Here is a 27,332-nt window from a genome sequence, read left to right as displayed (position 1 = left end):
TTCATCTGTGTAACGTATTTTAATCAGAAATCGTAAATGGTCTTTTCCGACATAATAAAGTCAAATTCAGGGCAATTTATTCAAAAGCTCGAAGACAAATATTTTAAACGGTTGCGATATATTTCCTTTGAATGCGTTCAAAACTAAAGTCAGAATTACTTTGTAAACTTATTATTGACTAAGAAAAGAAAAAAATCTTGAAGTCAGTACAATTCGCATCCATCTTACTTAACTTCAAAGGATTTTTCATCGAATTTTCTGAGCCCGTTCATTTCAGTCAATCACTGAAAATTTCAGATTTGTTGAAGTTTGACGTAAATTCAATCTTCAACGTAATACTCCTTGTTTACAATGAACCAACATCAGGTTAGGACATTTTGTTATTTCTTCCAATTAGGCATCTTTTATCCATCTAATGTGTTCTGTACATTTCATCTTAAGAAAGTATTCTTTTCTTTTTCTAAAGTTATCCCCAGCGTAAGTGAAGAAAGCTTGAGGTGGCATTTCGGCTTAACGCGAGGGATTGTGGATCTATCATTCCTTCCCTTCAGGGTTTATCGTCGAAGAAAGCGCATCCATTCTAGGAAAAAAAAATGTGTTGATAAAAACACCTGTTTGTGATATCTATTGAGAAGTGGTATGATGTTGGGAAGTTCAAGTTGATGCATATCTTTACTTTGTATGTCCTTTGTTGGATTATTTTTTAAAAGGAATTATTACAGAATTTCCCAATCAATTCGAGGAGAAAATTTATAATTATTGGTAGCTTTTAATGTATTAGTTATTATTAAAAGAAATAATTTGGGGAAATAGGATAATTGCACTAAACAAACAGAAAGATGCAACTTTTAACAAATAAAACCACGGGACAGCGTTGCTTGCTGTTGAAATGAGGATGCAGTTTCGTTATCAAAATAAGAAAGCCAACAAAAATGAAGAAATCAATCTTTTATTTTTTCTCTTCGAAATCTGCTATCCATGGTATGTTTCAGATAAAATTTTCCATATTTTTGCTGCATTGTTGCGTATTTAGTAACATCGATTGGGTCGAATTCTCTACCGATAAAATATTTAAACTGTTCGTTCAAGAGAGTTTGCACTCCTTAAATATAAACTGACAAACGACAGAGTTAATCATTTGAAAACATAGAAAGGGACATCCTCACAAGTTACCAAAGTGGCAACGATATGAGTGCTATTAGTGTCAAAATTATGATTTGCGTAATAAAAATATTATTGTAGTATATCTACTGATATCCTAACGTGGCACGAGATGGAAAGTTTTCGTATCCTTTATCACTAAAAAGAATGTTGGTGCCATGTCTTGTAAGATAACAAAAGATGTGATTATGATACTTCGAGCCAGCTACTGATTCGGTGCAAATGTTATATATTAGAGAGAACAAATATGCTTAGTATCAGCACTGGAAATAATATCAACGCACAAGTCGATAAACATAATTTTTAAATATATATAATACTCTAATACAAAAAACATTTTTATGTTAAATAATATGATGAATACAATGCATTTGCCAGCAATATTTTTATTAATTAAAATACAATTTGTATCATACAATTTCTAAAATTTAAAAAAACAGTAACATTTAAATTTTTATTAAAAATTTCGGATGATTTTCAAAGCTATTGGAAACTTGTTACCATATTAGTTTTGTTTAGTTATATTAATTTATTTTACGTCCAGTTTTGAAGTAACTTTAGGGCTGTTTTAGGACAAATCTCATATTTGTGAACTGTGGTCATACGACGAAGCCAACACTTGCACTGGCATTCCCACTCCAAATCTTCGTACTGTACCAGCGGGAATATATTTGGCCCCAATGGGATTAAACGTGTACTAGAGATGCTTATGCAGCGTTTATCTGATGGAATCGGATTTCGAATCTGAAACTTTCTGGCTCCGAAGTCTCTTGCTCCCAGAATTTTTAATGCATGATCCAAAATTGAATCAAACTTCTCGAATCCAAAGCAATAGAATGATTTAAAATATCCAGAATAATCTCATTCAATTGAAATAGCATCGTCATAGAAATAATACTTTTTTTCGTAATATGGAAACAAAATTTTTAATGAATTAAAAAAATAACAATCAAGAAAGCTCCATTAGGATGTTTCGTATGATTTAAAATATTTGTGTGCAATATTAAGAAAATGCCTATTAAATAGTCTAGATTTCTATAGTTTACAGAATATTTTCGAATTTCATTTTTATTTGTATAGATTACATCAATCTATTTTGAAAATTTGGAAAGTATTTGTCTGATTCAAGTGTCTTTCATGCCCCCTGATTTCCTTTCAAAAGCCGATGAATAACTTCAAAATGGTTATATATAACAAGCAAAATTATTACTCCATAGGCCAATGAAAAGGCTGAAAAATGTGATGGATTAAAATACTTTATTGTTAAGTGAAGCAATGCTTTAGGCAATATTGGTACGCAATTTTCATTCATATTGATTCACTTGTGGCACCGGGTTTTGTACTCTCCTATCGTAGAACGATGTGCATATTATACCAAGAGGAAGTATAGCTAATCTCAGAGCATATATTTCTAAAACCTTCCACTAGAAAGACAATTCTTAAATTTTCAAAAATATATGACAATCAAAGGGAGCATAAATCATTGCTTCCCAGCTGCCGCATATAAGTCGAATGCATGGATTTTTTTACAACCTTATTGCAGTCGAAGAGAAAGTATCTCCATTATTGTCTTCCCTGATACTGATGTCTCTATCTTGCTGGCGGATTGAGATATTGACGGGCATGGACATTATATGTATGTTATATTGAAAGTTTGGTAATGGAACTTACTTTCTGGATAGCTTAAGTCAAATTATAACCGATATCTTCGACTGAAATATTAATTACAGATATTTCAGCAAAGAACTGCTTTATTTTTATTTCTAATTGCTGGTCTCTTCAAATTTTGTGATCCACATGTACTTTGAGAGTACAAAATTGGTTTACTTACCTTCTGCGTAAGAATAAATAAAGTTTAATGGTTTACAAAATATTCCTAGTTAAAAAAATATTATTACATAAACAGAAAAACCTTGAATATTTAGGTGATTCAGCTTCTGATAAATTTGATGAATAAATGACTAATATCATTTGAAATCATTTTTTTTTTGCATAAATTGAATAACTAACCATGAAATTGCAATCAGAAGGTCGACAATATATTTAAGGAATTTGAGTTCAACTGCAATCATATATGAGGGTATATTTAATTTTAGGTTAAAGGATATTTCATTTTGGTGTATATGAAATACTGCACAAAGATATCATCTAGAAAATGAAGTCATTACTTTTGATCTTTAATGTTCATTTTTAATTCTTTAAAACGTAATTATTTTAATGAATAATCTGCTTTAAAACTAAAGCAATGCATAATTATTTGCACAAAAAAACTTTCCAGTTTCTACTTTTATTCTTCGGAATTTCGTATTGTATTTTAAATGTACAATCTTGCATTCTTACATAATCAATAAATTTTTAAATCACAAAATTAACAGCTCGGTTAATTTTTTTTATATATATTACATAATTGATGAGAAATTAAAATCACACAAAGCTGGAAATATTTAAGTTTATGAATCTTATAACTAAAAATTTAATATTTATTTATTTCTAACTTCCAAAAAAATGGTAGCCATTTTTTCATTTCGTCACAAAATCAAATGCATATATAAGAAATTATCAGATTCAATGAAAAGAATGTAATGCAATTCAAGAATTCAATTATGATTTTTATTGACCCATGTATTAGTTTTTAAAAAGAGTTTTTATTAAAAAAAGAAAATTAGTACTTATAGAAATTGAAAAACCTATTAGTTGAAAAGAAAATATACATATGATATTAAAAAAAACTCATTTCCTTAAAAAAAAATTTTAATAATTTGTATGCTGCCACTTCAAATTATTCATAGTTTTTTTTTTTTTTTTTTTGTTCAGAACATTGTATCTCTTATAGTAAATGTGACAATGTTCTGTTTTCTTTATTTTATGTTACTTTTTGTAATATCAATGAAAATAATTTGCTTCATACAAGCAGTCAAAATCAGTTTAATAGCGTAATAATTTCGTGGCATATTTATAAAAAAGAATTTCTGTTTGAATATCTAAAGACATTTTATCTTCATTGAAATTCAATCTTTAAAAGTAATATTTTCAACTTGGATACGAGAATACCAATACAAATAAAAGAAATAAAATGAGAAAATGTGTCTTGGACTTATTGTTTATCATTTGGGTAATTTGGGGACTTTCGATTTTATAGTTGATAATGATATAGATTTCCTAAAATACAGTAAAATTTCGTGATGCCAAAAATCTCTGTACTTGAACATTTTTTCCAGTTCGCAGGCTAAAATTTAAAACTTAATAATGCTTCAGGTAATTTTTAATCTACTTTTACTGGTGTTGTCTATAGGCATAAAAGACTGAAAAATCTCAGGATTTCCATCCTCATGGTATCATGGTTCAAAAACAAAAAATCGAGTCCCCCCCCCCTCCATCGAACTTCACCTTTTTCTTCAATCTACAGAAAACTCCACGCCAATTAAAATACAAAAGGATAAAAGACCACTAAAAATAATTTCTTCTTCTTTTCGTCTTATGCAAACATTTCAGAAAACTTACAAGGCTTTGATATTCTTCTCAATACCAACGATACAGAAATAGCTCCTTGGGACACATCTTAATGGTCACAACAGAATCTAAGGCTTCAGATGTACATCTTTTTTTCTCATCAACAAAGTTCACTCTCTCCCTTTTGAAGCCAACAACGGTTTAGGTTGGCTGGGCCTATCAATCGTCAGAAAAACAGTAATTGGCAAGTTCTCAAAAATCAACTCCCACAAGTTTACTTCCGCTTTAAAACTGCATATAGTGATCACAGTAAAAGGATTGAACAATTTAGCCGTTAAATTCCTGTGTTCCTCAACTCAGTAATTTTCTCAAAAAAACATGATGATCTGTTGGCAGCCATACTTAATCTACAGTTTGAAATTCATGAGTCTTTCAAAGCAACATAAAAGTTTAAACGCCAAAACTAATAACATTAACTGTGACCAGTTAATTTCATTACAGCTGGCTTCGAAAGAACTTTGAAATTAGGTACAAGGAACTTAAAATATTAAGAAGAGTAAAGGACTCGCAAGACTTTTGCAAAAATTTCATCCCAACAGAGTCTAAGAAAAAAAAAAGAATCCGAAATGGTCATCAAAACAGCAAAGATATCCTGCTTTCGACATCTCTGTACCAATTCAACAAACCTATATGGTGACCATTAAAAGCATTTATCAAAAATTCTCACAGGCTTCGGAACTCTTCAAGCTCTTGGGATGTTCAAAAGAAGTTGAAATTAACACAGTCGCTCTGGATATTTTTAAGGCTCTTTACTTCAAATATAAGATGTATCATTCCCATTAAACCCAGCCAATCAACTCATCCTAAATCCACCTATTACATAAATTGAAATCAGACAAGTCTTTCGAATGTTCCTATCTAATTAAGACTGGATTTTTACTGAATAGATAATATAATACTGAAACAAATTTAACAAAAATTTGTCTGGCCCATTCCACACTCTCTATAATAAGTGCTTTTAATTGCGGTACTTTCTTACTTTGTTAAAAAGGGAATTATAGTTTGTACATCAGCTCGTATCATCCAATCTCTCTTCTTCCCGCCCTTGTCAAAACTCTTGAAAAAGTCATCTGAGATCATATCCGAAATATCTTTGAATCAAGGAACATGGAAGAGGCAAGCCATAACATTTGCAAACAGTGGCTAAGGAGAAATTCACTTCATTATGCCCCTTCACATTGCCGTTTCATATTAGCACCCATCCATGATCTAGAACTAATCTGGTGGAATAGAGTAGTGAAAAGTCCAAAATGTCCAACATCAGAACAAGAAACCTAGTTTCTCCAGGTTAACGAACATCTGCTTTCCTTAGATCCAAGCCAAGAATAATTATTTTATGAAATCTTTAATCAAATATATACACTTTTTCTATATAAACTTTTATGCTTTTTTATATATACATTTATTCATATATATTTTTGTGAATTTTAAATTCTCACATATAATAGAAGCCATAAAATTAAAAGTTGTGACTTTTTCTGACTGTTCTTAAAGATAAAATGCACCATTATATGCTACATTTAACCATCTAAATCTCATTCACTTTTATGTTGAAGGAAAATTCTTCATTTCCTTACCTTTTTTACTCAAATAATGTTCCTCAGGACATTCTTTTAAAGAAGTCAACATTTCTATGCCTTATGCCCATATTTTTTTCATGAATGTTTATAAAAGAAAAGGGGAAAATGTAGTTACTAAAATTTCTACTTTAAAAAAATTTGAGTAAGCGGAGATAATACTGGTATTATTTGAGAAAAGAAATTCACCAGCTGTTTGAGTCATCTATTATTGTGTAAGTAACTGATTGAATTCAGCTTTTTTCAAATAGAAAAGCTTCTTCAACTTTCAATTTATCATTGATCGAGTCTTCAAAATGTGGGTATTCAAGTCTCCGATGAACAATTGGATTATTGCACCACAAACCTAATACTGGGGCATGCAAAAAGTAGATAGCGAAATGTTTATTCAAAATTTAAAATAGTTTCATATAGACTCTTCTTGGTTGACCAGTTAGGTTTTCATAGAAAAGTTATTTGTGGTTAAAGGTTCTAGCAAGAATTGTTTTGAAATTACTTTTTCTCCTTTATTTATTTGTTTTGATATAAATATTAGATAATTGATAATTTACTTGAATCTGATATTTTTATGTTGTCTTTTTTGCGGCAATAAAACTTTTCGGGATATAAGGACATGTTAAAGTTTATTTTACTTACTTTTCTTCGTTTTGATTGTGGGAAATTAGATGAAAATATTTGCATTTCGAAATATATCATTGTAATGATGTTCATAAGAATTTTTAGCATCGTTTGCAATTCTACTGCTTGAAATTCTTAATTTATAGTTATGAAACAGATCGGCGACCAAAATTTTATTCAAGGCAAACTGATACATGATGTATAAAGATTATTGCTTATATTTCCATATCGTTCATGATTTAATTAAACTTTTTTAGCTATTCAATTCCCAATAATCATTTGCGACTTAATCTTAAAGTCTTATTATATTCATTGTTGATGGTTACAGATTTTGGCGATAATTCGATTTCATTCTTTATCAGTATTTCTGCGCCAGTAGTTCGACCTTTAGTTTTAACCACCAGACAGAAATAATTGTCACCAAATAGGAATATCTCTCTCTTTCTAAATATTTGATTAACTTTTATGCATTATTTTCAAAAAAATTTAACTGTGATTTTTTTTATTTTAAGCTTGGCTCTTTTATCTTTTATGTATTATAATATGAAAGGAATTAGACGGAGCAACACGACGGATGGGATACTTTATACTTCACTCGGACTTATGTCATTCTCAATTTCACTATACATGAAAAGTTTAAGGAAATAAAAGTTGTTTGATACCTGACAGATTTGGGAAGAACTTCGGACATACTAGACGGATATTTTAAAGAAAAAATGCAAGTTTTTTGGAAAAAAAAATGTGAAAAAGATCCAAAGAATTGGATCATTGCTTCTTTGTAGATTCTGTTCCATTTTTTGTTACAAATCATTGTAACTATTTTAATGGCTATTTCTTCTGAGATACTTAACTATTGTTCATCTCTCAGAGAAATTCCAGTTTTCTAACAGATGAAGCAGCATCGCTTCTATCGCAGTCTCATTTTAAATTGGGCTTGTTTTGTAGATTTCAAAATTCCTATTGTGAATATATATATATATATATATATATATATATATATATATATATATATATATATATATATATATATATATATATATATATATATATATATATATATATATATATATTAGCTATTGCGTGGTCGAAAAGAAGACACTTTTGAATTTTCAATTTCGATTTATTCCATTCCGCGAGGCATAATTTATGTGCAAGAATAAGTGGTAAGAAATATTTATGACTTGTTTCTTGCGTCAGTCTACGTCTCGACACCAGAGCAGAAGAATAAAAGAGACTGAAATTTTCCCTTCAATCGTTTTTATAATGAGATTTTGATAGAGATTTCTTTGACACGTGTCGATTTATGATAGGAAAATTTAAGTATCTTTAAAAAAAATGTGCTAAGCATTAATAATTTTTATCCCTTTACTCAGAGCTTGAGAACCTGCTGAATTCACAGTATATATCGAAAAGCAATCTTGAGATTTATCAATGATTTTTTAAGCTGTTTAAAAAACTGGGAAACTTTTCAGTAGAGAAATATATTTGTAATATAGAGTTTTCTATCATCCATCTTTATAATTTATTTTCCAAATACAAAATTAAAAACAACTACTTGGGAAGAAGAAATAACTTTTTCTCGGCTCAAATGAAAATTGTTATATTACGCTTGAGTTGAGCATTTAATTAAATAGTTTGAAAGGAAATACCCACCCAATTGCAGAAGCAAAGTCATTTGTTACTACATTTCAGATTTAAACAAAACCACTTGTTGCAGCACTCTACAAATTTAATTCCAAATTTCGAACTCCGAAATAGCTTATACTACTTATTGAAGCAATTGAAATAAGTTATTTTAGTTTTTAAATGGAAAAAACGTAATTCCTAAGCTTTCAAAAATAATCCACTTATTTTATGTGGATGCTTTTTGCTGACGTTTTTTAATTACGTGCAATTTCTATTTTTATAAAATTAACATTAAAAATTTTGACTGAACTTCATTAATCTCTTTCACTTTCAAAACTGACTTTTCAATTTTCCCGTCCTAAGATTTGGAATTATTTTCGTAATTTTGCTTCACATTTTCATGATGTTTCCATTGTATACTTCTTTTTTTTCAATTAGATAATGCTTTCTGCTTTGATTTTTTTTTATCATTGAAAAAAAAATATCTGCAAAGCACCTTAGAAGATGTTGGAAAGTTATTGAAGCGATTTTTTTTTCAGAATCAAAAATTAAATCTGACACGGAGAGATTAAATATAATAAAATCTAAAAACATAGAATTTTTTTTGAATTCTAAAACTAAGCAGAGTAATAATAAACTGCTGTTTTAAGTTTCTTAATTTACTGCATGCTTCCAAACATCGAAATATGCAATTAGTTTTTGTTCAATTTCAGAGGTGATAGAATTTTGCAATTTTGTGCATTTCTGCATTCCTTCTGAGAATACATTATTTTAATATTTTCAGAAAATTATTAAAAAATTGTTAGTATTATTAAATTTCCATTTCATACTGATAGCGCCGTTTAAAAATAAATTTGAAAATAAAAATTCTATTAGCATACCAAAATACTTATAAAAAATGGAAAAATAAAAAAAAATTATTAAAATGAAAAATTATTTTTTAAATGCACTTGTTAAAATGTGTTTTTAAAATCTTTTTCATGAAATTTATAAAGACATTAATTTTATTATTGTACTAAATAACAAAAAATTAGTAATTTTTTCTTTAAAAATAAAGAAGTGAAAGCGAAGTTCATATATCTTGGATAAAGGATTAAAAATTTTAACCGTAATTTTAATAATATATATGTATATATTGAATTTTTAATGAATGTTATGGATTTTTCTTTCTAAATGTTATTTATTGCGGCTTAATTTAGTTTCAAAATTTATAATTTTACGGTTTTGTTTTAATCATTAAATCAATTGTTGACATGGTATAGATATCGTATGAGGCAAGTTAGAACATGACAGAATATTAACACGCAGAAAATAGTTTTATCACCTTCAACATTTTTCTTAATTTAGATGTGAATATTAGTTGCACGAAGCAATTTTGAAATCTCCAAGCTTCTCAAAAATTATAGATTGCCCCTAAAGAAAATAAAAGATAGCCTTTTTTTTTATCTCATAATATTTAAAAAACAATAACATGTTTAATTCCGAATGGCAAGTCTGAGGCAAGTAAGTAAAATGTCATAAAATATGCATAATATTTTCAATTTAATAAGGATAGCAACATTAAAAATAAATTAATATTTTCTGTAGAAAAAAACAATGTTTTTTTTAAATCATAAATATATATCTATTTGATTAATTGCCATGATATCCTCACTGGAACTTATCTTATGCTTCATTAGCATTTAAACCAACGGTGAGCAAAGTTTAAGGAAACATTTGTTTTGTTTCGAGAGCAATTATTTATTAATTTTCACTTTTATTTATATGGATTATTACGATTTTTTAAAACGTATATGGAATATAAAAACATATTATTAAATAATTATCATTTTCTTTCAGGATATCAGAACGCATATTGTTGGCGAGTTGTATGAAACCGAATTCTCATATGTCGAATCTCTTCAAATCATAATTAAGGTAAGTTTCTCTAATTAAGATTTTGAAACTAGTTAAAACTCCTTTAAAGTGCAAGTAATTTGCTATGAAAAATTAATTCATCAATTCTTTGCACAAATTATTATTTCTAATACCTGGTTATTCAAAATTATTGCACCGATTAAAATGGTCTGTCTTGTTAACAATGATAGAAAGAAGGAAAAAAATGAACAAATTACAAAATATAAATACAAAGCTTAAAAATATGCTTATGTGCCGTATAAAATTATCTTGGTCGTAAGGGTCGTATCCATGTAAGGGTAAGGGTTGGTCGTATCCATGTGATAGTTTTATTTATTTTCTCATATATAAAGTACGGAGAAATACGGTTGTATCTTCGTCAAAAAATACGAACTCGATATTTTAACCACTCTCCACGTTTTAGACCTCACTGAGTTCGAAAAACACATTTTTGGAATAATTTCAATATGGTCTTTACACCAAATTTTGTGACTTCTGTAAAGTTTAAGTGTAAATGAACATGGTAATTACAAATTGAAGAAAATTCGGTACACAGATATAATATCTATACTGTAGATACCTATCATATTTTTGGCCAAATCCAACTAGGGTTGAATGTTTGTGTCTGTACTTTCAGAAGCATGTAAATGCAATAACTCGAAAACACAATGAATTAAATAAATTTTATAATCTGATTTTATGACTGCAATTGCAGTTGAAGTTCAAATTTTAACTTCAATCAGTTGTACAAAAAGCATCTAAAACATAAATTTGATTTTCGGTTACTATTAATCATTATAATTCATTATAAATGCTGGATTCATATCAGAGGTTAACATTTCATAACTATTGCGCACTACTGCCAGGCAAGAAGTTCTTTGTCTTACTCAAGGTCCATAATTTTTTTTTTCGGGAGTTGAGATAACACCTTTATTAGGGAGTAAGCGAGAAAATTTTCAAAAGGCCACTCATGTGAGTTCAGCGTTATGTCCGCAGCCATCGATAGCAATACGCGTGTCCTGAATACCATACCTTAACATTTTTAAAGAATTCGGATTCACTCAATATTAAGAATTCACTTTCTTGGACAACTAATCTTCTTGTACAAATGATGTGAGCTGGTTTTGAAATCAATTGATGCTTTCCAATTTTTGGTACACTTAATAATTTTATTCCTACATTTTTGAAGTAGATAAATTATAATGATGTTATGTATTGGAATTTATAATATGCACATCTCCCATATTATAAATTCTCCAAGGAGCTACCTCAGGATAGGAAGCTTCCGACCTGGTGGTTGGTTTTCGCCACCTTGGTGAGTACAGAAATGGTGGGGGTCGGCTATCTCCCATCGTTGACGGGAAAGATTGCTTCCCACGGGAAGGGTTGTATCTTGGGCGGCAATGGCTCTTTAGTACTCAACCTTAGTTCCTGCCAATGCTGTCGCAGTGTTCCGTTTAGTTAAGTTTATTCCGAATGTCTAATTAGGTGGGGTGGAGTAGCCAATTTGGGTAAAATATGCGTATTATGTTTGAGTAATAAGAGTATAAGTCACGTCACCTATGTGAAGAATTCAGCGTAGATTCATCTAAATCAGTTTTAGTGGCAAACTGATGAAACGAAGCAGGATCCATTCACTATTTTCAAGCAGACAGTTGTTGTATCGTATTCCGGATCGGGAGAAACACATTAATACTGAATGAAACGCGATTCTTTATTTTATTCGTAATATTGCATTCCTATAACACTATAACCGTACTGTCCATAAGTGTGCTTCGTGGTGTCGTTACAAAGAAAACAGAATTGTGATTGGTCTAAATTTTTTTGTTAGGAAAGAAGCTAGAAATTCAAATACTAGATTGATCCTGAGAAAAAATTCGCTTGTTGAAGTCTTTATTTAAATAAACGTTTTTAATACACACACAATTTTTGTGAAGTGAAATGATTCATGGAAATCTTCCAAAAGATTCATATATGAATTCTTCCTTTTGCCATTAAGAATGCTGAAAATTATTAATTCAGAATTTCAGGGAAATGGTATTCGTAAAATTTGTGGATATATTTTATTTTTTGTTCGGTTGTATTAGTCCTACTCATTGTTAAACATTCGTTCAGCCATAAATTTTATTAACCGGACAAACAATCATGAGTCACATATCACCAACTTCGTTTATTCGGCAGCGTTCTTCCCTCTCCTTCTCCCTCGATTTTGAAATATTAATTCATTATGGCGAATTTTGCTCTTCGCATTATAATTAAATATAATTGAGCAAGCATAATGGAATTTTTTTTTCGACTGAAACTAAAGTTTGGTAAAACTCAGATAAACAGACTTCCGCTTAATGAATTTCACCCGAAGACCAGAGATAATAACTAGTAAAAAAAATGTTAACTTCAAAATTAATTTTTATCAATTTCTCTGAACATTTCATTCATTTTTAGAATAGGATTTTTCTTTCGCTAGATGAATTCGGATAGGTAGAAAAGTACTTATAAGTACTCTTCCAGTATCCTTCTCCTTTTATTTGGAGGATGGTGGAGTTGAATATTAGAAAAACAGAACATATATTGATCTGCAATTTGTAGTTAAAAATACCTCGTATCTTAGTAGAATTGTAAAATTTCACTTAAATTAGAAAAAAAATATTTTATTAAAATTTTAATTTTAAAAATTATTAATTTAAATCCCTAGCCTAATAAAGCTATCAAAGATTCATGATTAAATTTATAGGTATTTCTAATATCAATAACTTCCTTATTTAAACATTTTTTTCTTATTCCTTATTTAAACATTTCTTCCAATATCCGGATGAATACTACTATGCTTAACTTTGATGACCAATCTAACAAACATAAAACAACAGAAAGAACGTTTATAAATTTCTCATATTTTGATACCTTTGAAGACACTTTGATTGGCATATTTGTATTGTTACGAACCTGTGATGCTGCTTTCCAGCATAGTTGGTTCCATATGAGGTCCCAGAGCTTGGCGACAAACTTCGCCACCATTTGGCGACTTGGCGACGAATTTGGCACCAAAATAGATAATACCGGAAACGTCGAGAATTTTCCCGATCCGTCCAGTAGGAACCGAGTTACGCCTCGAACGTTCCTGATTGGTTGAGAGGTTTCTAGCCCCACCTCCTGAGACCTATAAAAGGAGTGGCCCGCAGCTGCCCGGAAGTAGTCGTGAACCAGTGGAGTGCGAGAATAGTCGGAAGCGACAGAGAGGAGAGTAGTCGGGATCGACGATAAAGAACTGGCCTTCCAGAGATAAGCGGAGAAGCGACAGAGTAAAGCTAGTGCTGAACAAAGCTGTGCGCTACTGTCTGCAGTAGAGACTTGTTGTATGCTGCACGTCTCGGCTGAAGATAATCGTCTTCTGTGCTGTATATAGTTGTCGTCTTTGTGCTGTCCTGTGTGTAAATAAACGTCGTTGTTTTATTTTCTACTGCCGCATGCTGATTGAGCGTTCTTCACACCATATAACTACCACTATCCAAACGAACCCCGGAAATTTCGTAACAGTATCATATCTCTTTGTGTAAGAATGCAAGATTTGTTGTTATTAAGTTAATATTTACTTATTGCTCATAAATTAATATTATTAAGTTAGATATTTAGATCGTTAGATATTTTCGTTTGATGACAAAGACAAGGAAGAGAGGAGTTCTTCGTCAAAATGCCATGTAAAGACGATATTTGGCATTCTATAATGTATCACAAGTTTAACATCATATTCAAGGAACAACAAATACAAGCAAAAATTATTATCATAAAACAAATTTAATAAAAATAGCGTTAAAAACCCTTTTTAAAATTTTAAAATGTAGCATTTCTTATTTAAAGTATTTGCTACTTCCTTAGTCATTGACTTTTATAAATCTTATAAAATAACGAAATCCTTTTTTTTTTCTTAAATTTACTTTTAATGGAAGAATCACAATAAAATTAGTCGATTAATTAATAATTAAAGTACTGAAAATATCAGTATATTATCAAAGAGAATGCAAAAGTGGGCAAAAATCAAAACTAACATATAAAAAAAGATGGGAAGTCGATTATAATATTATATCTTCACAAACAGGAAATAAGTTAATTAAAAGTAAGCTAGCTATACTATAAAAGCTATAAGAAGCTATGAAAAAAAGATTGGTATATTTTGTAAAACATATGTTCTTGAAATAATATTTAAACTCAGCTCTATTACAGCGACATTTTTTAGTTAAAATAAAATTCAAGAATAGAAATTATAATCTGAACATAGTAATTCAATCTATTGATTAGAAAAAAAAGAATCTATTCATTATAAAATTGAAGAAATTTAAATGTGTAACATAATGTGCAGCAGTGTGAATCATGCCATATTCTACAAGTTTATCACACAAACTTACAATTAAGTTCGATGACATTCATAGAATATTTAACAGTGACTACACCCAAAGGTTATTTGACATCGCTTGGATTCTGTAAATATCTATAAAATGTTATCTTACCAAGTCAATACCTGCATGATAATCGAAGGAAAGCTCGATAGCATTCAAAGAATATTCAACGACAAAGATAAATATTTAGAATTGTATCAGCTCTTTCATTACTTAACATCTGAATTAGCGATATATATGCACATATTACTTGCCCTTTAAAATGACTTTTAATCAGAATTGAAATGAGTTTGAAGTTCTTTAAAGCTGGCAAACAAGAAATGAATGTTTGGAGAATTCTGTTGCAATGATTTAAATCACGAAGTCATTATACCATAAATCCTTAGAAGAAATTTATCGCTCCGTCTGTCGTAAAAGTTTTGACATGTGTTTCAAACGTCGAAATCATTAAATCGAAGCATAGTGGCACGAATTCAACGTGTTAGAAAATGTTTAACAGCTTCCTTAAGGCACGCCTTGCACATAGATTGATTTCTGATGAGTTATTATACTGAATACTCGTTGTAGCTTTGTTAAGCAAACTAACTCGCTTCAAGATGTTCAGCAGTATTTTAAATCCAAACATAAGATTTTAAACGTATTCAACTGTTACCAGAAAAAAAGTGAATTTTAAGGAAAAAATTCTAGATGCAATATATTGCAAATGCCTTGTTTTAATAGGAATGTTTAGCTAAGGTGATATTTGTAGTGAATAATCTCAAATTTAATGTTGCAAAAGTTGAAAAATGATTGATATAATTAATATTTTCTGATTAGGGGCCGATATATTTTTTGTTGTATAAAAAGGAAACTTGTGTTAATTTGATATACTCAGGATTTATAAACATATTTATAAATAAGATTTAGTTTTAATAAGCAAAGTGTAATCATATTTTACTTGCTTGTATCTTTAATTCATAATTGTCTAGAGTATGTCGAACCTGTTGATAATGGAAAATTTTGGTAAGATTTGTTATTTAATAATGATGCAATGTTTTTTCATATGGTGTTACTGTGAAAATGCGTATATTATGTTAATATGATTTAACGTTCTGCTACTTATTGTTTACCATTTATTTTATTTAATGCCAAATATGAAAGAAAAACTCTACTGTTGGAAATGTGGAGCAGGTTTGTGTTGCGCGCGAAGGGAATCACGTGAGATTGTCGGTGACTTTAATGACTTGTTCTCATTATCATATTGGTTGCGCTATTGGAAAGTTTAAAATTGGAATCCATGGCGTTCTTAAATAGTAAATATTGTTACGTTTTCCCTTGCGTTAACCTACACAAGCATAATATTCAGTCGCGGGATCGCTAACTTGAAGAAACTAAAATGAGTTTGAGTGTAAAAGTCGTTCCAATTTATGGCACCCTCATGTGATTACCTACGAGTATATCACGAGATTTCGCATATTCGAAATTCTTTGTTATGTTTCTTCCTGCAGTGCACTGATGAGAACTTTCCAACAAAATATTGCAAGTTCAGATTCAGAAGTAGTACGTGTTAGGGTTGAACAATACCGTTTCATCATTACAAAATTGCAAAATATTGAAAGTGTTTATAATCGTTAAAAAAATTTCTCAAGAAGATGATAAATATTTACGTTTTAAATCTTCTCCAAGAATCTCCTAATAAAAGAAATAAAAAGTTTTTCAAAGTACGCGTTTATTAATGTGTAAGAAATAACAAATAACGTTTTATCAAAACTTTGGCAGTGAAAAAAAGTCGTTAAAATTGTGAGGTGATAATAAAATATTCCAATTAATTTAGACATATTAAAAGAAGTTGAAAGGATCACGTTTTTTTTTTTTTTTTTTTTTTTGTAATTTGCCATGACTTTCAGATTTTTAATTAAAAAATTGCTTCATACCTTCTTACACATTAATAAAAGTGGGCTTTTTACATCTTCCCTTCTTTTTTTCTAATTTAATAGAATCTAAAACGGCAGTTTTTTGTGTCACATTTTCTCTTACAAGTTTTTAAAGATTACAATATTTTTTCTGTGTACACTTTATAAACGAGAGAGTAAATATATTTGATTCAGTAAATAGCCAGGCTTTAAAAGATTTGATTTTGAAAAATATATACACATTGTAATATCGTTTTAAATTTCTTATAAATAAGAAATGCATTCCAAACACAAACTATCTCATTTTATTCATAACCTTTACAATTTATTTATCTCTTCGAAAAAATTTCATATTTCCTATTTATCGAAATAAGTCTCTTGACAACACTCTGTTATTTCCTGGAATTAAAAGCAAAATGAAACATTTATTTAATGCTCTATTGTTATAATTGTTCTTTTTACAATAATTAGAAAAGAAGAAATATAAATAATTATTTTTTTCTCCCTATCAGGAAATCCTTCTTGTGGATGAATTTTCAAATCCTTTTGGGATTTTCCTTGAGGTTTAAAACCATAATAAGTTTTCAAATTTCATGCTTGCCTTTATAAACCTTAATTAATAGGATAATGTATCTCTGTCTTTGTTATTAGAGCTTTTAATTAAAATGCATTTTTTGTGTGTGTTATTAGCCAATTAAATTGTATTTTGTAAAGTGTCTGCAGTTAACCATGAAATGCATACGACTTAATTAGCAAAGTCAAGGTCACATTAATTATTGGTTTCATTTCTCAAGGTTAATGTCGATTAATATTTGGTGCTAGGCGGATTATCGTTACTATTTTCAAATATTTTTACACGTACAAGGTGTTTAAGAATATATTTTTTATAAATATAGTCCTCTTATTCAAATCAGTCTTTGCATATTTTTTGTATTCTGTCATAACTCACTTATTAATGTAAGATGGTTAATTATCAACGAAAATATTTTTCTTTACTCTTTTATAATGTTGTAAAATTCAAAATAAAATACCTTAATGTAATGCAAATAGCTATAATATTCTTGTAAACAGCAAGAAGAAGAAATAATTCAAATACAATACAAACTGAAAGTTAAAGTTTTGTTTGCATGCATAATAATTTATCTTTATGTTACTTTTGGTCACACAGACAGCATCCTATCTAGATTCGCCTGCCTGCAACAGGATTGCAAAATAGACAATTCTTCTACTGTTCATTCACTATTGAAAGGAGAGAAGTATAATTTGAGCATATGATAGATTGAGTGTTAAGATTTTGTTTGTATGCCTAATAATTGATACTGTTTTCGGACATATATACATTACCCAAAAATATTTTGGATTTCCTATATCATAATGAAAACAGAATTTTCCAAATTGAACAATAATTTATCCTGGTTTGTCAAGCACTGTTAAAAGTGGACAGTATCTTATAAGTACAAGAATTCTATCTGGCCTTTTGTTCCTTATTCATGGACTCCACCTTAGACAGAGCCATTGTGTGTATATATATATATATATATATATATATATATATATATATATATATATATATATATATATATATATATATATATATATATATATATATATATATATATATATATATATATATATATATATATATATATATATTTGTTTATTTTTATTTTTCACTTTGCTTTTTTATGCTTATTTATATTTTTCTCTTTCCTTTTTTTTATTTTCATTTTTTTCTGTTTTCTAAATTTAAATTGCCTGTCTTCGGTAAATTTTATTATTTACAAATTATTCTTCAATGATGCTGTCGTAATATTATGTAGGCTCTTCTGCTTGGGCTATTTAGACCTCTCCACTTTTTTTTTATGCCTACTCCTTTTTTTTTTCTTTGGATGTTTTTAGGTTCTAGTACACAATATTATGAGAAAAAAAAATTGAACAGCTAGTCCTTTGAAAGCTATTTAAATTCTTTTTTTTAATTTTAATTATGAGCTTTTACCGGTGTAACACCACTTTTGGCACATACCTAATAACCATCAGAATACATTACCCAAACAACATTTACATACATGCGACTTATTACGAAATGAATAATTTGTTCACTATTTTTTCACCGCTGCATGGAAAGAAAAGGTTAAGAAAAAGCTTCCAACATATCATCATGAGAGGAAGTTATCTCAAAAAATTCCGATGTTTACTCTCGAAATTACACAGTGTGCATATTAAGCATTCAAACCTACAAGAAGTAAAGTGCAGAAAATTCTCATGAGATTCGTTGATCTGAGATAAAGAAAGGTGCAAATATCAGTACTTTAACCCTGGGTCCGACTCGACTCCCGTGGCACACTGTGTATTTAAACAATCGTCATGAAAGGAAGTTGTCTTAAAATAATCCGATGTTCTCTTCCAAAATTACATAGTTTGCACATTAAATATTCAAACCTACAAAGAAATAAAGAACAGCAAATCTTCCGAGATTCGTTGATCTGAAATAAGGAAAGAAGCAAACGTCAGTACATTAGCCCTGGGTCTAACTCGGCTCTCGTGGCACACTGCGTATTTAAACAATCGTCATGAAAGGAAGTTATCACAAATTCCGATATTCACTTTCAAGATTACAGTTTGCACATAAAATATTAAAACTTATAAAGAAGGAAAGTGTAGCAAATCTCCCGAATTTCGTTGATATGAGATAAGAAAAGGGGCAAATATCAATACAATAGTCCTGGGTACGACTCACCTCTCAGTGGCACACTACGTGTTTAAACAATCGTCCCATTGAAGTTAAAAGTTGCGTGTGCATCTCAAAATCCTTTAATAATGAAACATGGTGAAGATGCATTCAGATAATGCACTGACATAAATAGCCATTAGCATGCTTGAAAGTCAAATATATTAATTCTGATAACAAATATACTAATAAGGATCTTGTCCATGCGCCCAAGTATAATCATATATGGCAACAGCAATATTTTGGTGCACCCTCAGAAGACATAATGGGCCCAGTGATTGAATGAGAAAATGTATTGAAAAAGAAGTCCAGATGGGGCATTTAAGGGACACAGAATATCACCGTGGCAATGAACAGTGCCGCTACTATAAGGAAAAAAATTATAAGGAACTACTATATAGAAATTATAAGGAAAGTCGTAATGATACATATTTCGTCTTCAAAGATTATGACAATGTGCACTTTGGAGCTATCAAATAGATGGTTCCTGTCAGATGAAAGGACACTAGATAAGATCCAATTAGGTGATTATCAGCATTCCTGGACGAAAGATTTCCGGAAAATGGCACTACGATATATTGTGAATTATCATTCGGATATTAAGCTTCAAGATATCCCAGATTTATGCCGGATATCTTCTTTGGCGAAGCAACGGAAAATTCTATGATGTTTTTTTTATTATTCACCTGCCAGGCCTTGGGCATTGAATTCCTAATCTTGCATTGTCTACTATGTATCTCTGTTTTCTATTTTTATTCCTATCGTCATCTCGTAGTATATCGCAAATATGACAATGAAATAACATGTATGACTTTATTCAAAACGAAAGAATTATTAATTACATTAATATTAACAATTAACACAATATAAAAAGAGAATATTTAAAACAAGCAAATAATGGGATTATTCAATTCATCATTAGTAAAGTTTCAGTTTCGGAAGTTTGGGTATTTACCTATTACTTAGTGTATCAATTCATACTTATTCGTCACAATTTAGATTGCATGGCTGCGTAGGTAATGTGGAGTTCATATGTTTGTTGCGTTAGTTATTTTAGAAAAAATAGAAATTACATTGTTAGAAGCAGAGAGATAACCTAACTTTTCATTTGAAATCCAAGAATTTTAAGAAATGTTTTCGTAACAAGTCTGATGATATCGTGAATGGAACTAATTTATGAGCTCTTAGGCTTAATGTGCCTAATTATCAACCGTATATTGAGCATCCTGAGTAAACATTTAAAAAGAAATCAAATTGTACTCTGTAAATTAGTTAGATCTTAAATTTACTAGTCCAATAAAAAATTCCAGTACTTGAACCATTCCAAACTTTACAAAACAAAGTGGAAAAATTCTTCGAATAAAACATAATGAAAGAGATCCCAAGTTCCTTTCTCTAAATGTCTGGGTGAGAATCTTTGTATAACAATAAATGCAATATATTCTTCCTTTATGCCTGTACTTCCTTGCTTTTACATTAGCTTAAAAAGAAAACTAGGTTATTCCGCAGGATTACTTAAGAACCGGTAATGGAATCAGCTCCTTGTGGGACTAACTGGTAAAAGCTTTCCTCAAAGATCTTACCAGCAAATAAATGAATTGTGTAATATTTTAAGAGTGTTTGTTGTAAATTCTTAATTAATTACACCAGATATGGCCTGCTCCAAGAGGCTTTACTTTGAAATAAAAATAATGTAACAACGCATTTCACCTGAAGGTATATTTTAGGAAAGATTATACAGTAATGAAAGTGTGTTTATAAAGACAGAGAAAATATCAAAACATTTTGACTAATAAACTGAAGTGGGAACTAATTGGTGTGGCCTTCCCTTAATAACACAAAATATTCTTGCCTATTTTGACGATCTTATGGTATTTCTCAATATTGCGAATATTGAATAGTATCATAAAAATATTTTTTAAAGCTTTTGTAGTGCTTCAATTTTTGTTAAGCACAATCATGGATGTTTTCAAAAGGTATAGGAATAGGTATTTTGTATCCCTTGGCAATTCAAATAATCTGTTCATTAAATAAAATCATTCATCTTTGACTAAATTGGCCAATTTAGTTTATATCAAAGCATAATTAATAAGCCTATATTTTATTTTAATCCTTTTTATTTTATTAACTTTGTGATGTTGTATCTATTTTTATTTATCTATTATGACTCTGTGCTGCATAGTATTCACACTTGCATACATTATTATTTAAAAAGAACCTTTATTCTTTATTATTATTCTTATAACTGAGTTTAATGAAATATATTTGAATCTAATTATAGTTTTAAGGTGCTAATATTATCATAATATATTATAATTCTTGAAAGTTGTTTTTTTGTATTAAATAAGCTTATGAAAAATACGACAAAAAATTAAAGGCCCTATGCAGTTGCTTAGAGAGAACTTCATCGCTAGTTGTTTTAAAGTCTCTCTCACTTTTTGTATATATATATATATATATATATATATATATATATATATATATATATATATATATATATATATATATATATATATATATACAGAGAACAAGAGAGATGTACTGATCTTAGTGAGTGAATGCGCAAGTATTGAAACCTATGAATAATTTTAACTGCACTTGTGCATGCACTATTAAAACATAAAATATGACCAAATTACCTTTTACTTGTTTTAGCTAACCTGTTTATCCTTCTAGCTAATTCAGATGGCGTTCCTGATCATAACTTCTTGACCTGATGACTTTTTTTTTTCTTTTTTTTAATACTTTTCCTGGTATTTTATCGATTGAATATTTAAACATTTGCATAGAAATTATCAAGTATCAATTTAAAACGCCATTTTAATTATTTTGAAATCTTGTATTCTAAAAAAATTACCTTTCCTAGATTAATTTATCTCATTTTTAATCTAAATTCATTGAGTTTAAAATCGTTATATTTGAAAAAAATCAATCTTTTCTACGATATTCCCAGAAAAAAAGATATGTTTATTTCCATATTAATGTTAATATTTAGATTACGGATACATGTAATATGTTTTTAAGATGGATATGAGATAGTAAGACAGTTGAGTAACACACTCTCCGTGGTGATTAAAATTGCCACAAATTAAACATGCGCTTAAATAAGTCTCCATATATGTAGTGATCAGACTTCGTAAGACAAAGTTTATGAGTTACACGTTTGCCATTTTATCTTTCTTGCATTGACAATAATTTTAAATTTTCTTGAGAATCGAATTTTTTGTTTATAAAAAAGGAAAAAAAATCACGTTTTTCTATAATTCAAACAGTTGCTTTGCATATCTTTTAGGTAAACGATGATCTTTAACATTCGGCACATTGCAAACGAATCCAATTAATAGTTTGAAAAATGTTTGTAAACGGATGCTTCGGTTCATATTGTGTATAATTGTTATTGTTTTCCTTTGACTTTTACCCAGTCATTGAGTCTTTTTGACAAAGTAAACAATAATTAATATTTCAGTTCAAAACTTTTAGTTACATCTTTAGAAAAGAATACAATTCCATGCAATTAAAACTCATTCCTCATTTGGAATCGAAATAGATTTTTCACTGTAAATTCATTTTGTTTTTTTCCTTTTTTTTAAAGATTTGGCAAAAAACATTTCTCTATTAGGTTTCAAATTGCTTAAATCATTAAAAAATGATGTTTTCCCCTCGATAAAAAACATGTTCCAAAATTACTAAGTTTATAAATGAATCTTGTGAAGAAAATAATTTGGATGTTCTCAGAAAATTCTAAATGAATATGTATTTTAAAATCTAAAACTTTACAACTAAAAAAAGTTATTTTTATGCTTAATCATTGTTGAAAGAATTTATTGAAAAGAATAAAATTGTGGAAATTATAAAGAAAAATCAGTAATAAATAGTATTTATTACTTATAGTAGTATTTTAATAAAGTAGTACTTAAGTAGAATTTTAATAAAGAAAAATAAGTACTCTCTTTCTTGTGATTCGATCAACAAAAATATTTCATTTGTTAAAAATTAATAATAAAAATGAATAATTATGAATTATAGATCCGAAATGTTTTTTATTTCATTATCAACATATACATGATTGTCATTAAAAGATTGATTACTATGGATGAAACTGTATAAGTTAATCCAAGATATAAATTTTTTTTCTTAATAAATAAAAAGACGTTCAGACATTCAGACGTTCCAAACCTTGTACTTTAAAATATCTAGAATAAAGAAAAAAGTGCTTGGTTCTTGCTAATTACTGCATTGACGATGCACCCACAAACTGATTTCTTTTGTGGTTGTTGTTGTTGTTTGTTGGCGCAAAAGCCATATTTGGCCATGCTGTGGCAACTGATTTCTTTAGACATTAGGTACAAGAATATGTGAACAATGAATTATAACTTATAATTCATAACTATATTTGATTTTTAGGATAATAAATTTTTATTTCTGGGCAAAAAATCGAGAAATATTATACTTGAATATGGTTTGGATATCACTTTATAATGACATACAATTAATTTAATTAATATTATCCAAATGATAGCAGTTTTCTTTTGGAATGTTAATGCAATTTTGTTTTCATCATTTCAATTTAGCTCTTTTGCTTTATTTGAGAACTAGCAGAATCCGCCGACGTTACTCATTTTTGATTATAGCCAGCGGAATCAAAATTACTGTTATCCAAAATAAAGCTATGAAAACAAAGTGAAAAAAATTATTGAATTTTCTGAGGATTTTTTTCTCTTTTACTTTTGAGCCAGGTAAACTATAGAAGATAAAAATCAAAACACATAATTTAAAATGAAAACTCGACAAAAAAGATAGTGATATAAAAATATTTTTCAAGATTTTTCATTTTAAGTAATATATCATCTTTAATAACAGTAAGTAAAACTTTTTCAGCAGATTAAAGAAAAAATCTTTTAACAAGGAAAATTAATCTTCAACCGGAAAGCAATTAAGTAAAAAAAAAAATCAGAATGTAAGAAAATTAGAAATCTGGATTTAATAGTTTAAATTTTTTTTCTAAATTTTTCGAGTGAAAAGATTAAAATTTAGAAACTTCTCAAAATTCTGCCAATTACGACAATGTAATGAAATAAATATATTTTGAAAGGTAATTGTCTATTCCCTTCTATTATGTACAGATTTTTTTCAACAGCGATATTGCAGCGATGTTTTCTGGTTCCCATTTTAGTTTTTCTTGAATATCTTTAAAACTCCACAGTTGTCACACTACACGCTTATATCAAATTATAGAATATAAAATTCTTTATATATTCAAGCTTTTATTTTTCTTCAAGTTTTAATATTTTTGCAAATAGGGGTTCTAAACTACTTTTTCGTTTTCAGTAATTTACGATTCTCTAGATCATCAAATCCGTATGTTACCAGCATGAAAAAAAAAACTTAGGAATGTGCTTTCACTTTTAAAAAAATTCATAGTTGAAACAGCATTTCTTATTTTTTTAATAATTTTTTACAGTTTCGAACAGTTCTCCGACTCCATATATTTTTGCGATTTTCATCTACTAAACGTCGTTTGAGACCCCATGTTGTGTGGTGATTTTTTTATCTTCTTGATTATATATATATATATATATATATATATATATATATATATATATATATATATATATATATATATATATATATATATATATATATATATATATATATATAAGTTAATAACTTTTATTATCCAAATTATTTGGCATTTACTTAATTACAGCGTTTTTATATTCAAATGTTTTTGTTTTTGTTTTGTTTTTAATCAACCTAACGTAATGCTTTGCAAATCTCGTAAAGCCATTGAAAATTTTAAAAAAAATAATCATAAGGTTTTCAGCTGATAGTGAAAAAAATCAAATAAAAATATGTTAAATCCCAAAACCAAGAAACGAACGTTAAATTAATTGCCAGCACGGAATGAAAACCAAACGTAGATAATTTCTTCTTACATGCGATTGCAATATATAATATAAAAAATAAAAGGTATTAACTACGATTTTATTAAACAGAAATTTTTATAAAGTTCAATTAGATGCTTAATTTTTCTAAAACTCTTCGCAGAGATTAAAAGATAATTAGTGGGACTATATTCGAAACAGAAATCTGATTAATTAAAAAAAATTAAAATCAAGAAAGGGACTTCTATAACACTTATTTTCTTTTCAGCCGCAAACGACTATTACAAAAGCAAATCATTAGTTAAATTCCTCAGCTCTTTTAAGGCAAGGAAAAGAAAAGAAGAAATATTTTATAAATTAAAGGCTGGAATTTATCTTTTAATTAGTGAATTACGATAAGAAAGATATTTTCTTTTTTACAATTAGTGGCCGAAAATAACTTTATTTTTTCTTAGTCTTTTCGAACTCGTCGATAAACAAGTGTGCTAAAATAAAACTATTCGTCCTTTTATTTACGCCTTGGGCATTTTTTCAAGAAAAATGCTCGTAAACATCAAAATATTTGAATGGAATGTAAAAAAAGAATTTTAAAGGAAAAAGATTATGCCATTTTTAGATAATTTTTTTGAATGATACAACATATGTTTATATTAGTACTTACAAGTACAAAATATTAAATGAGCAGGACTCGAATTTTCTACCTTCAAAACAAAATATTTTCCAACTATTCTAGCATAGAAAGAACTAAAATATTTCTATTTATACATATTACTTTCTCGCGTGCAAAATGTGTAGGCGGAAAATATTATCGTCAACAATATTTTGAATATTCTCATCCCCTTGTAGTGATCCTTCCAAATCTGGAAAAAATTGAAATTATATATCCCTGTAAACACGACAACCGAATAGCAGAAATGTTAGCTAAATGGAATTTTATTTACAGTCTTCCAAAAAATTGCATTTTTCTATCTTATTTTGGATAAAATTCCGGTCGTTTTTCAGTCTATCCATGCGTGGGACGTCACGATACGCCCCAGTGAAGTTAGTTTTTCTAACTCTTTTTTCTTAACTATCGTGATCATGTTTTCACTATAGATTAAAAAAGAGCTATAAGGAAAAATTTGGCACATTTCTTTAATTGATAGAATAATATATTTGTATAATATTTGGGGTTAAATTCATCAGCGGGTTTTTTTCACTGTCAGGCCATATATTTGTGTATATATATGAACTCGATAGCTCAAAATGCAATATCTTGAATAAATAATATTTGCTATTTTATCTTATCACCAAATCTGTATACTTGTATCAAATTTTAAACACAATCAACCAGAAAGAAAATTTTCAAAATGCGTATTTCGTGCGCAATGCTTCTGCAAATGCGCTTGCAGTGCAATGCGCAAATTCGTTTCTGATTCATTCGAATGAAGCGTAAACCGCCTAGCAAGTGGAAAAAAGAGCACTTTCTCTACTTTTTGAATATTTTCCAATTCCAAAATATGAATATTTTATTTTTCATTGGTGTATAAATCTTCATTCATTCAGATACTTCATTCATTCAATTCAATTATTTGATGTAGAACAATTACTTGATAGAGAAATTGTCCAGGGCTGGTTTCGGAAGCATTTTTTTAATCCAGTTTTCACTTGTTTTGTGACAAAACCCATATTCTAATTTTGTCTTATACAGTTGCAAATTCGGGCAATTCCAAAAATATGTAGATGAACAAGCTATCATTTCTGTGGTACAAAAATATCTAGTTAACGGATCACCACCAGTGATGAGATGTACTTCCTTTGGGAGTATTTAGTACATGTTCCGTTTGTAATGAGGGTGGATATTAAAGTGCTCTTGTTATTATCTAGGTTATCCGATTTTCTAACTTATTCGGATATTAGCCCTATCTATTTTTTTTAATATTTAATAAAAAACAGATATTGGATATGATTCTGATATTTATCTGATTTTGATATCTAATTTTTAATATTTAATAAAAAATAGATATATTTTACTGTTTCCCCTGATATCTTATATTCTTCATTACATTTTT

The 27,332-nt window shown here is 28.7% G+C and overlaps 1 protein-coding gene across 3 annotated transcripts in view; it reads left to right on the top strand.

The window, feature by feature from the left end:
• LOC129961581 (rho guanine nucleotide exchange factor 17-like) overlaps positions 1-27,332 on the top strand; it is a 378,738-nt gene that overhangs the window by 192,871 nt on the left and 158,535 nt on the right. For all 3 annotated transcript variants that reach the window (XM_056075078.1, XM_056075079.1, XM_056075077.1), the window contains one exon: positions 10,332-10,409. In XM_056075078.1, coding sequence (XP_055931053.1) covers positions 10,332-10,409 — 78 coding nt within the window. The remainder of the gene's footprint in view (positions 1-10,331; positions 10,410-27,332) is intronic.

This window comes from Argiope bruennichi, chromosome 2 (assembly GCF_947563725.1).
Source record: "Argiope bruennichi chromosome 2, qqArgBrue1.1, whole genome shotgun sequence".
NCBI lineage: Eukaryota > Metazoa > Arthropoda > Arachnida > Araneae > Araneidae > Argiope > Argiope bruennichi.
This window is presented reverse-complemented; position numbering and strand designations above follow the sequence as displayed.